The sequence below is a fragment of the Miscanthus floridulus genome, chromosome 9 (assembly GCF_019320115.1).
Source record: "Miscanthus floridulus cultivar M001 chromosome 9, ASM1932011v1, whole genome shotgun sequence".
Classification (NCBI taxonomy): domain Eukaryota; kingdom Viridiplantae; phylum Streptophyta; class Magnoliopsida; order Poales; family Poaceae; genus Miscanthus; species Miscanthus floridulus.
The window spans coordinates 104,594,400-104,606,854 of NC_089588.1; the positions used below are offsets into that span (position 1 = coordinate 104,594,400).

The following is a 12,455-nucleotide window of genomic DNA, read 5'->3' on the forward strand; positions in this document are numbered from 1 at the left end:
GGCACGAGTTGTAACAGAACCGACCAATTATACGAAATTAAGTAAGAAAAACATCCGCCAGAGCAGACGATTTAGCAAACTTAAGCCCGTATAACCCGGTAGTCCGTGAAATCACGAAGGATTTTAAACCAACTTCCATTCCAGCCAAGATCGTAATAAGTTTAGCGGTCACCATCACAAATTACATAAAAGTTCGCAATCTCAGATACATCAGAGTTTCAACATAGTTATTACAAAACCAGTTCGAATAAAAGTAGCGGAAGTCATTTGTTCAAACTACACACACACTCACGCGGAGTTTAAATATAGTGCCAGCGAATGATCATCTCCAACAAAAGCATCAGACGAGACATAAGGAATGACCATGCCCATGGTCCTAAGCATCACCCATCGTAGGATAAAGGTAGTTGATACAGTAGCCGTAATACATCTGCCCATCTGCAACAAGTGGGAATAAAACCCTAAGTACGAGAAGGTACTCAGCTAGACTTACCCGACATAACCAAAAATAAATGACACCAAGGATTATGAAGGGTTTTATAGTAGGGTAGCTGACTCATTTGCAAAAAGAAGCATTTTTAGCATTTCGAGAACCTTTAGAAAAGCATTTTTGCCAAGTTAATTATTATTAACCTGTCGACTAGATTTGCACCTATACTAGAGTAAACATGTGATTAAGCAGATAATGATAACCAATGATCATTAAACAACTTCCATACTGTCATATTCATTATAACTGTCCAAGTGTTCCATAAACATTTACTACGATGAAGTAACTCAAGTCAAGTGCTCACTGTCCAGGAGCGATGGCGATTCGAATCAATTCCTAACCAGCTGGTGATTTATTCCTTACACAAACCTCACTCACCCACTAAAGTGAGATATTGATCACCGAGTCAACTTTCCAGGAATCTCGAGTTTGCCAGGAACCACATGTACCCGGGGGCCGACCGACTGCACTTTGGTCTTATCATCCCGCCCCCGTGTCCTACCACACCTGCTCCGGCACAGTGCGTTGCGGGCAATCTACTCGGCCCAAAAATTCTCCCAGCTTCGCGGTCGGAAGGTACTTTATCCGGCCAGCTAAATGTAAGGCATGCGTTCAACATGACTCGAGGCCCAACAACGGTCGGTCCTTAATCGACACAGACGGAAACACTACAGTCCAAAACTCTGCAAGTCTCCGTCCAGTCTCAACTTCATTTAACACTTAGTTATACCATGACTTCATAGTCATCCAAGCAGATCCAGATAACCACCTATAGCTCACAGGTGACAGGAAATCACCCGACTTCTACCGGTCTAAGCCAGCTAAGCATTGACTCGACTGCGGATACCAGGGTAACAAGGATATAGTATAACAAAGGTAAGCAAGGTATAATGCAGCAATGGTTGCAAACAACTCCTGAACGTAATGCATCAATTTAAAGTAAAGTATTTCATTAAATAATTGCAAACCGGGAGAAAATGCTCCGGGGCTTGCCTCTCTCGAAGGAGCTCGGACGGTGATCGGGGCACTCCGGGAGTTCCTCAACGTCCTCCTCGTCGGCTTCTGGCACTTCCTGCGGCTGCACCTCGAGCTGCTCCTCGGGCTCCTCGGGTATGACGACTGGGTTCTCGGTTTGCGATCCTGTATGATGCAATGTGCGTAAGCGCGTATGCAAACGGTGCATCGGATGAGATGAATACAATGGATATGTTTGAATGCAAGGTAGTCAACGTCATCCAAGAAAATATACTACAAGCACATGTTATCTACTGCATTCTCTTCTACTACTAATATGTTAAGTTAACATATCTTATGAAATGCTTCAAAGATACACCAAAGCTTTACTAATTTCTTAATCACACTTAAAGCAACACTTGCTTAAACCCTAATTAATAATAGGTTTGAATAGCAACATATATTTCTGATGCTCCTAAAAATCTGAGAAAATTACAGTAGCATAATACTACCCTAAACAGACTACCATAAAAATTTCATGGCATTTGGATAAGTAAACTATCCTACACAAAAATGACAAGCTATAGCATAAAAATGAGCATGAAATTACTTTGTACTATGAAAAGTGTCAAACAACAGATTGAGTATTTTTCCTATGTTCTTTATAGCATATAATCAATGTACAAAAATTATCATATGCATGTTTTATGCAACTTTGGCTCTTTAGCAAAAATAACAAAAGTCAGCCATTAAAGGCACTTGAACTACACCTCCTAATTTTTCTACAAGACATGCATGGAATATATTTTTCACAGAAAGTAAATCACTCAAGGAAACTAACAAAACTGGAACCATATTTTTCTGAGGTATATTCTATTTACTAGACATTTTCTCAGAAATCATCATTTATTTACTTTAAATAAAGCTACACATAAAAGTATCACAAACTTGACATGCAGTATTTTTAACAGATAGATCTAGTCACAAGAAGCATAACAAAATTTGTTTCATACATTTTGGAGCAACACAAATTGAGATATACATTTACTAAGCATTTGAATCAATTTTTTAAACCATTTCTAAAACCCTTTTCCTTAAAACGAAAAACCAGCGAATGCAAACGTTGGGTGCACCCGGTGCTGTGCACCCGGGGTTTCCCTCGGTCGCTGCAGCTGGGCCCCGCATGCCAGACAGGCCTGCGTGACAGCGACACAGAACAAGGGTGGCAGCTCTGCGCTACGCGGCTCGGCGCTATCTCGCCGGCGACGAGCATTCCGACGAGGCCGAGGTCACCGGCGTGCCCTACTCAACAATGCACAACGATTGGGGTAGGTGATGGGAGAGTGGAGCCATCGGAGGTAGCCCGCCGATGCACATGGCGGCATGGTGGAGGAGCCCGGCGGTGCGCCGGCCATCTCCGGCATGCAGAGGCCAGGCTAGGCTTGAATCAAGCACTAGGGCACACTGGGGAACGAGAAGGGAGAGAGCGGAGGGGATGAGGTACTCCAGGTGGGGCTGGCCACGGAGCACCCCAACTCCGGCGAGGTTGCGACGGCGCGGAAACACCGAAAACGGCCTCACCTGAGGTCGGTGGACTGCGCAGAGGTGGCGAGGATCTAGTGGAGGTCTCAGCGGAGCTGCGTAAGTGACGGAGCGAGGCGAGGTACGGTGGTGCTTACGCGGGAGCTCATCGGAGCTCACGGCGGTAATGGCGGAGGCGCGCGCTCGGCTCGGAGTGGACTGACGAGGCGAAGGGACGCGGGCGAAACAAATAAGCCAGCTGCGGGGCGCGTGGCGTCTTCATGGCGGCGATGGCCTGACCGGTGGGGGCAGCGACGGTGTACGGCCACCACTTGGCCGCCGCGGCCTGACGATGTCGGCCAGCTGGCCGGCCTGAACCGTCCATCAGAGACCGCCGAGACCGACTGACAGCGCGTTTTCATTGCTTCCAAACTCCAAAACGGTGGCGAGTTAGCAATTTCTCCTTGAAGCAAAGTTGTAGATCTACAATAGGGCTACAATTGTCCTATAGAAATCCTAAGCTAATTCGCAAAGGACAGAGAGTAAATTCATGCCAAAGTCATGTTCATGAAACTGAAAAATGGAGTTTTGTACTTAGAAAATTTCTAAGTGTTGAAACCAACCCAAATTCTGGTTTGTGGCCCTTTTTGAGCATGTTGTGCACATTTTCATAACTTAGTTTCTAAACAAAGTTTGTTCCTTATTAAATTTGCTAAAACTTTGCTTTAGATTGTTTAGGCATGCATAGACTCTAAGTTGCACTTTTTAAACAGTCAAACCAAAGAGTCCAGGAGTCAAAACAAGTCAACCACTATTTGAAAACTTAATTAGGCAAAATGGTCAACATGAACATTGTTCCTAATGACTTTCTAAGCATAGCTAAGGTGTTTAAAAATATATTTAGCCATACCACCCATTGGTCACGCAAGAATCAAGCACAGAATGCACTGAAAAGATGAAAAACAATACAAATGTTACATTTGTTTCAAGGCCATGTTTCACATGTTTCATGATCTTGTTGCATAGTTCTAACTATCTAGGTTCCACTACAATGAGTTGCACATGTTGCACTTGGGTGTTGCACACTATTCATTTCATAAAAACAACACTTCATGAAATAGAGAGTATGTTGCAATGTTTCGATTACATGTTTCGTGTGTTATAAGCTCATGAATGGATGAATGATGCTCATGATCATGAAATGCAAATGCAATCAGGAAATACTAACACCAGGGGTGTTACACGAGTCAAGGAGGGGAGGGGCAGTGCCTGGGAGAGGAGGGACGGCACGTCGGGCAGAGCGCCGCACGGGAAGGGCTGCACCCTGGAGGAGCAGCGGTTGGTTGCAGAGAACGACGTCGAACCGGGGCTGGGGTGGCTGGCGGCGGCCTGCGGGCGCCGGATCTGGAGATGGGGCGGCGGCCCAGGAGCTACGAGACCTAGGAGCGACGGGAGTGCGGGCGTGGTCTTAGGCGGGTGCGGCGCGCGTTTGGGATACGGATGGGCGGCCGCGTCTGGAGATAGGTTTAGGTTTTTTTATAGTTTTTCTGTGTGTATATAGTTTTTCTGTGAGTTTTGAAAAGACCGACAGAATAATGTCAATTTTTCTGTGTGTATTGACACGCACAGAAAAATCACGCAATTTTTCTGTGGGGTTTCGAATATTTCTGTCGGGATTTTTGAAACGCGAATTTTTCTGTGTGTATAGAGAAAAACGCACAGAAAAATTCATCACTCACAGAAATATTCGAGTTTCCGGTAGTGTAGGAGCTCTATGCATAACCTAGCAATTTAGGTTGAATAAATAAAATATGACCAACTAAAAATGCTTAGAGCATCTCCACATATCTCTTATACTCTCCCCTATATATCCTTTTAAATAGGAAATGTAATAGCTACAACAGATCTCCTATACATATATTCTTTATAATATCTCCTAAATCCACCACCATCTCTCTGAAGAAAAGGGAGACCTCTCCCTCTCTTAAATCAAGATGAAGTTTTGGCAATCTGCTAGAGCAAAGGTCTCTCATATCCTAAAATTAATTTTGAGAGATCCCCTATAACTGGTTATAGGGAGGAAGGAATAGGAGATTTGATGGAAATGCTCTTACCCCAATATAGTCGAGTCAAGCCTTTTGAGCGTTGCATAAGCTCATATTATACTTGTTGAGTAGTTCCAAAAAAACTTGTTGAGTATGGTGTGCTCATACTTGATATAAATTCAACAAAATTTTGGATGGGTACCAGATGGTGGTTAAGCGACGAGTTACCTAAGATGTTCCAAGAGTACTAGGTGAGTGCTCCCCTACTCAATTGTCCCTATGGAGTATAGAGGTCTGAAGAGAAGATTAAAAATAGCTTCTGCTATGCTCGATTATAGATATAAGTTAATGTCAATATATTTAACAATACGTAATATAGCATTGTTTGACTCTCCAAGATTCTTAGAATGTCTTATAATTTGGAATTGAGGGAGTACAAAGTTTCTCTATAGTTAAGGGAAGGTTACACGTATCATTTACAATAGCCCCTAATTTGTCGAGAAGCATGTGGACTACTGCGGATAGCCCCGTATATAATCGTGTGTCAATGCAAGAAGCATGTCACATGCATGCATGCAGAATTTTCAACAAGAGACCGGAAAAAGCCCGGTCAAGGCTTGCGTGCTAGCTGGTGGCGGCCTGGCTGTGGCTAATGCACATCGGCACATGCATGCCATCTGAAAGCAAAAACCACCAGAGTCCAGCAGACTCCGGAGGTAAAGGTAGTCCTGTAGCCTTGTGGAGTGCACGGACGAAGACGATAGTGGAAGTGGAAGACTCTCCGGTCGACATCAAAAGCACTTACTAACGATGCTGGAATTCCACAGCAGGCCCGTCCGATAGTGGAAGTGGAAGACTCTCCGGTCGACATCAAAAGCACTTACTAATTAACGATATGATGCTGGAATTCCACAGCAGGCCAGTTATTATAATATATGGCCGCGGACGTACGCCATCGTCGTAGCTAGCGATCGGTGCAGATCTCGACGGGCGTAGTATACGTACGTCGCGACTCGCTGCCTCTCGCTTTCCCGTTGTCATCCGACGCACGCAAGCATGCACAGATGGAGTTCGTGGAGATCCACCGAGCCGCCGCGCGCATTGCTAGCTAGCTAGGTCAGCGTTCCAACAGCGCGGCCACCCACCACATGGGTAAGGGCGCCCCCCAACGCCCTTTATGAAATGAGTCTTTTACTTGTATGCCATTAAAAAAGATGGTCTAATCGTCTATGTCCCTAAAAAGTTCGATCTATCGTCAGTGTCCAAGCTCAAAAAACTTTTCTCTCTTACGCCATTCTGTCACTAACGGTGTGAAATGTGGGTGGCAAAGGACTTGAATGCCCCTGGAACTTTTGTTTCTCATGTGCCACTGCCTGCTGGGCGGCACCGTCCTGGACCTATCCATCAACGGCCTCACCGGCCACATCCCGGCGTCGCTCGGGAACCTGACGTCGCTGCAGGAGCTTCAGCTCAGCGTGAACAAGGTGTCCGGCCCGATCCCGGCCGAGCTCGCGCGCTGCACCAACCTCACCGACCTCGAGCTCGACAACAACCAGATATCCCTGATGTGCCGCCTGTTCCCTCGAGCTCGCCGCTGACTTCGTGCTGGAGCTTGCCGCCGAGCGCAACCTCCCCGCCAAGCCCTTCCTGCTGGCGCTGGCGTCCAGCGCCAACATCGGCTCCAGCGCGACGCCCATCGGCAACCTGCAGAACCTGGTGATCGCGTTCAACAGCAAGATCCCGTTCCCCAAGTTCCTCCTCGGCATCCTGCCCGCCATGCTCGCCGGCATGGCCGTCAACATGGTGATGCTGCTGTGCATGTATTGGAAGGACCTGGATGGGAGCAGCAGCCCCATCGACGTTGACGGCAAGCGGATGGAGGCCGTCGAGGAGGGTACCGGGGCCCATGCCGGCGTCGAGCGGAGCCCCAAGCTGCAGCTGGGCAGCACCAACGGCGGCAGCGGGTACATGTCGCCGCTGATGACGGAGAACATCTCCACGAAGCACCCGTGGTTCATGCAGTGCACGGAGGAGCGGCGGAAGCTGTTCCTCAAGAGCTTCGCGTACATCGTGACGGTGGGCATGGTGATCGCCTACATGGTGGGGCTCAACATGTCGTGGACGGCCATCACCACGGCCATCGCCCTGGTGGTCGTCGACTTCCGCGACTCCGAGCCATGCCTCAACACGGTGTCCTACTCGCTGCTCGTCTTCTTCTCGGGGATGTTCATCACGGTGAGCGGATTTAACAAGACGGGGCTGCCGGTGGCCATCTGGAACTTCATGGCGCCCTACTCCAAGGTCAACAGCGTCGGCGGCATCTCCGTGCTGTCCATCATCATCCTCCTGCTCTCCAACCTAGCATCCAACGTCCCAACAGGTACGTACGTATTTATACGTAGCTGCATGCGTGCTATGTTAATTGGTTGGCATGCATGTTCCTCAGCACCTGTGCTAATTAATTATTAATTGGTTGGTCCGTACTGCGTGCATGCAGTGCTTCTGATGGGCGGCGAGGTGACCTCGGCGGCGGCGCTGATCTCGCCGGCGGCGGTGGTTCGGTCGTGGCTGCTACTGGCGTGGGTGAGCACGGTGGCGGGCAACCTGTCACTGCTGGGGTCGGCGGCGAACCTGATCGTGTGCGAGCAGGCTCGGCGGGCGACGCGCAACGCCTACGACCTCACCTTCTGGCAACACATCGTCTTCGGCGTGCCCTCCACCCTCATCGTCACCGCCATCGGCATACCCCTCATCGGAAAGATCAACATCTGACCAACCTCGATCGCTCACGTCGTCGTCGTCGTCGTACTCTCATCGGTATCATCATCGATCACTCCGGCCGGCCGGCCGTCGGTCGCCGGCCACCGTATCGTCGTCGTCTATCATCACTCTATCTTGATCTGCAGCTAGCAGGTAGCCACGCGATGCATGCGCATGCATGCAGGCATCAACGTAACGCCGGCTCATCGTGTGGTGTATACTTATATTACGACAGAGTATAATTGTACGTACGTACAACGTACAGTGCCCCTTCAGTTCCGTATATGTACGTGGTGTGTATTATATATTATTAATTATGGCTCTTTAAATTAAAGCTAGAATTCACTTTTAGCTTTATTTGCTCGTCATCAGTCGGACTATATATTGTGATTTTGGAGCGAGAGGAGTAGCAAGTGCATCTGTGCGTGCATTCAGTGTACTTGTCGTTACATTATTGTATTTACAAACAATACTAGCTACACTCGGTGGCATCGGTAGAAAAGTGTTGGATGGAGGAGGCAGTTTTTTTTAAGGGGCAGTTGGAGCAAGAAACCTAGAAACTTGGAACTAGGTCCTTCGTATATTATCGCATCTCTTTCTCGGTATCTCACTGCCCTTTGTTTAAAAAAGGGGGCAATCATCGGACTACCATTAGTCATGCTCTGAAAATAAATCAAATTCTCAAGTCACTCATCTTAATTACGACATAGATCAACTACACAAGTATCTGCAAATTAAATGCAACACCTTAAAAAGTTCCAGTACGGTGCCGCCCAGCAGGCAGTGGCACATGAGAAACAAAAGTTCCAGGGGCATTCAAGTCCTTTGCCACCCATATTTCACACCGTTAGTGACAGAATGGCGTGAGAGAGAAAAGTTTTTCGAGCTTGGACACTGACGATAGATCGAATTTTTTAGGGACATAGACGATTAGACCATCTTTTTTAATGGCATACAAGTAAAAGACACTTATGAAATCGCCAGCTCAAAAGAGGAAAGACAAGATAAAAAAGAAAGTTGTTAAAAAAAAGATAAAAAAGAAAGAAAAAACTCCAGTACACGGAAGAGTCCGCGGATTTGGCTACTAAAATTTAGGAGGTGTATCGGGAGAATGTTGTATGAAGTGTTCGGATACTAATAAAAAAATAAATTACATAATCCGTCAGTACTCAACAAGACGAATTTTTTAAGTCTAATTAATCCATCATTAGCACATATTTACTGTAGTAAAACATTGTCAAATCATGGACTAATTAGGCTCAAAAGATTCATCTCACAAATTAGTCGCAAACTATGTAATTAGTTTCATAATTAGTCTATATTTAATACTCTATGCATATGTCCAAATATGACAGCGACTAAAATTTAGGAGGGGCAACCAAACACCCTTTACTAGGGCCTCTGATAGAGCTCCGACTCCTGTAAAAAAGAATAGTTTTAGTTGTAGCTTCACCCATGGAGCGGATTTAATTGGAGAGCTGCATCCGTTTTTGTGGACCGTTTGGCAAAACAGCCAGAGAGCTAGAAAGGGTAAAATCTCCATAATGCCCTTATTTTTTTCTTTTGTATTCTTTGTTTTCTTTTTTTTCCTACCTTATCCTATCGCTCATGGTTTACAACCGCTCATCCACACGCGAGGGACTCGAGCGTCTTCAACCTCTGGATGCCGCAAGCCCATCCCGCCGCCGCCCCGCCTGGGAGCGTGCCCGCTAGTATTTTTCGCTCCGTCTGCTCCAAATTGCTTCCCTCACCGCAATTTCCGGAGATTCATGGTCGGGGCACTTTGGTTCAAGAGCGTTTGGTTGAAGGAGCTAAAAAATAGCTCTGGGAGCTGTCCCGGGATACCTACCAAACGGACCATTAATCTAGAAGAACGAGACAGCAGTGACACATCGCTAGCGTTTTTGTATTCATCGTCCTCTTTCATCAATCTAGAATATAATAATATGCTCCTCGCTAGCTATTTGGATTGACATTGGGCACGCCCTAAGCTACTAGGACGTACGGGTGGGACTGGTTTCGCCAACACCGTTAATGGGTTGGCGAACCGCTGGTCACACACTCACACGCACATTTCACATGAAAACTCTCAAGCTCGTTTCGCTGAAATTTGACTTATACTGATGTTTATGCTGAAATACTGTGAGAGAAAAACATTATTCGTACGCCGAAAAGTACTACTGAAGTAGTACATCCGTCCGTTTAGTTTCTAAAGGTACGATCGATATGTTCTAGAATTCGTGTCAGCAGTTAGCAATTAGTCATGAAACAATATTTTTCTCTCACAATATTTCAGCATAAGTATCAGCGTAAACCAAATTTCAACGTAAGCGAACAGGGCTACATACGTAGATGATAGATGAAGTGCATGATGCGTGTCCCCTAACTTGTTCGTCTATCATCGTACTTATTTTTAGGGTGGGAAACCATACTTGCGCACAGCAAGATGGCGAAATGGCGGTTATGACCCTACCTTCCGACTTCCGTACGGAGCATGCACACCATCTTTCTTCTGTCCTTGAATGAAGAAAATTCCACATTGTCCGGCGCACCCAGAGAGACCTCTCCTCTATATAATGCAAGCTTGTGATCTCCATCGAGGTACAACGAACAAACCTCATATTCGTCACTTGGTTCTGCGTCGTCAGCTAGTTTGAGATTAGCCACTAGGCAAAGGACTCTATTAGGTATAAGGAAATCGCTACTCTCACGCTCGCGTTATTATACGTGCATGAGAAAAGCTTGCTCTTTATGCGCAAAAAAAATGAAAAAAAGAAAGAAAAGCTTGCTCTTGCTGCCAATAAGATATCGATCCGAATTCCCACTTGCTGAATTGCTGATTCGTATATCTCTCCACCACCATGCATGCAGGCAAAGAGGGCAACGATGGCGGCGATCTCCGGAGGACGGGCGGCGCTGGTGGTGGGCGCCGTCCTGTGCGCGGTGGCGGGTATGGCGGCGGCGCAGCAGGCGTCCAACGTGCGGGCGACGTACCACTACTACAACCCGCAGCAGAACAACTGGAACCTCAACGCCGTCAGCGCCTACTGCTCCACGTGGGACGCCGACAAGCCGCTGTCGTGGCGCCAGAAGTACGGCTGGACTGCCTTCTGCGGGCCCGCCGGGCAAAAGGGCCAGGCCGCCTGCGGCAAGTGCATCCGGGTATGTGTGTCGCTTCTACATGCACCTTCTTCTTCCTTTCTGCTAGCTGGTTGTTGAGATCAGAGGATGATTCTGCTGTTCTTGGCTGGGTGGCAGGTGACGAACCGTGCGACGGGCGCGTCCATCGTGGCGAGGATCGTGGACCAGTGCAGCAACGGCGGCCTGGACCTGGACTACGAGACGGTGTTCAAGAAGATCGACACCGACGGGCAGGGATACCAGATGGGACACCTCAACGTCAACTACCAGTTCGTCGCCTGCTGATCACTTCACTTCATTACTCTCTGTAATATAATAATAAGCCATGCATGATGCATGGCGTGATCGATGAATAAAACGGATGGAGGAGTAGCTGCCTGCAACTGTGCAAGCAAGCCCGGATCATTGGAATATAATAAAGTGGACTACTTATTATATATTACTTTCAAGAATTCCAAACCTTGGATGTTATTCACTTCTATATAATTATTAATTATTTATTAATGGAGAAGTATACGATCGATTGAGTTTAACTCTTTGCTTGCGCAAACTCTAACGCTCGACCGTCGCGGGTTTGCAAGTCTTCCCCGGCTCTAGATCCTCGGCGGCAGGTTGGCCCGACGGTGGGTGGGTAGGGCGGCAAGTAGGCAAAGCGTCGCCGATTGTGGTGGTGGAGGCGGCGATTTGGGTAGATCAGGGGGCGGGGGAGGCTCGTCGGCGGTCGTTTGACAGAGACGACGGATTAGCGAAAGGCAGGGTTGATAGGCGGGGGCGGAAGGCAGGCGGTGCAGTGTGTCGCTCGCAACCGCAGGCAGTGGTGGGAGGCGGCCACGGGCGGGGTCGCGCGCTGCCTCCCCCCTTGCCTGCAACTTAATGAAATGCCGTAACTCAAGACCTACTAGCGTACTTATACGATATATGTGTCCATCTGTCCTCTTTCAGAGTTTCAGGCACTGCGCCCGTGACGTGATGGCTGAGTGCTAGGCCGGCATATCCCGATCGGATAACTCGAACGATCGAGAGTTGTGTGGTCTCACGTACTGAATTCTACCATGGAAAGTCATGCCGGCTTGGAAGAGTTGGATTAGAAGAATATGGACATAACTGGATTCTAGCATCCCAAGTCAAAGAGACAAACCCCACAAAGACGAAATGTGTGGCCGTCTCGGCTGCCCATTCCACAAGAAGTCTCTTTGTCCTGTATTTTTGACCGACTATATTCCTTCTATTGAGGCGGAATTCAAATGTTCGTACAAATGAACTGAACTCAGGCGTGGGCCTGGGGTAACGCTTTGTGAGTTCGAGAATCGGGTTTTATGCCTGCACATTGAAAACACAGAACAAGTCCTTACCACGGATCTTTTTTTTTTTTTTTGAAATGTACTACGGATCTTAACCTGGTCGGCAGGCCGGCCAGACCACCATGTTTTTATGCCCGGCCCAGACCACCTCGGAGCCCAGCCCAACCCCTATTACGATCCTATTTCATCTCTCAGCAGCCAACAACGACCCGACAAGTTCGGTCCATATATGTTACTCCTTCA

The 12,455-nt window shown here is 47.6% G+C and overlaps 2 protein-coding genes across 2 annotated transcripts; both read left to right on the forward strand.

Moving 5' to 3' along the window:
- The first annotated feature begins 6,347 nt into the window (after positions 1-6,347).
- Positions 6,348-8,132, forward strand: LOC136480481 (silicon efflux transporter LSI2-like). The gene is made up of 3 exons (XM_066478010.1): positions 6,348-6,494; positions 6,598-7,390; positions 7,508-8,132. Exons 1-3 carry the CDS (start codon positions 6,348-6,350, stop codon positions 7,780-7,782), a joined length of 1,215 nt encoding a protein of 404 aa, XP_066334107.1. The 3' UTR covers positions 7,783-8,132.
- A 2,205-nt stretch (positions 8,133-10,337) lies between these two features.
- Positions 10,338-11,353, forward strand: LOC136482524 (barwin-like). Its single transcript, XM_066479729.1, has 3 exons — positions 10,338-10,457; positions 10,642-10,932; positions 11,029-11,353. Exons 2-3 carry the CDS (start codon positions 10,657-10,659, stop codon positions 11,194-11,196), a joined length of 444 nt encoding a protein of 147 aa, XP_066335826.1. The 5' UTR covers positions 10,338-10,457; positions 10,642-10,656; the 3' UTR covers positions 11,197-11,353.
- Positions 11,354-12,455: the final 1,102 nt, after the last annotated feature.

What these genes read in the sequence shown, in the direction of transcription:
- LOC136480481 (XM_066478010.1), top strand. Translation starts at nt 6,348, where the DNA reads ATGCCCCTGGAACTTTTGTTTCTCATGTGCCACTGCCTGCTGGGCGGC. An exon ending in TTCAGCTCAGCGTGAACAAG is followed by an intron (nt 6,495 to 6,597) that starts GTGTCCGGCCCG and finishes TGTTCCCTCGAG; the next exon opens with CTCGCCGCTGACTTCGTGCT. An exon ending in AGCATCCAACGTCCCAACAG is followed by an intron (nt 7,391 to 7,507) that starts GTACGTACGTAT and finishes GCGTGCATGCAG; the next exon opens with TGCTTCTGATGGGCGGCGAG.
- LOC136482524 (XM_066479729.1), top strand. Translation starts at nt 10,657, where the DNA reads ATGGCGGCGATCTCCGGAGGACGGGCGGCGCTGGTGGTGGGCGCCGTC. An exon ending in CCTGCGGCAAGTGCATCCGG is followed by an intron (nt 10,933 to 11,028) that starts GTATGTGTGTCG and finishes GCTGGGTGGCAG; the next exon opens with GTGACGAACCGTGCGACGGG.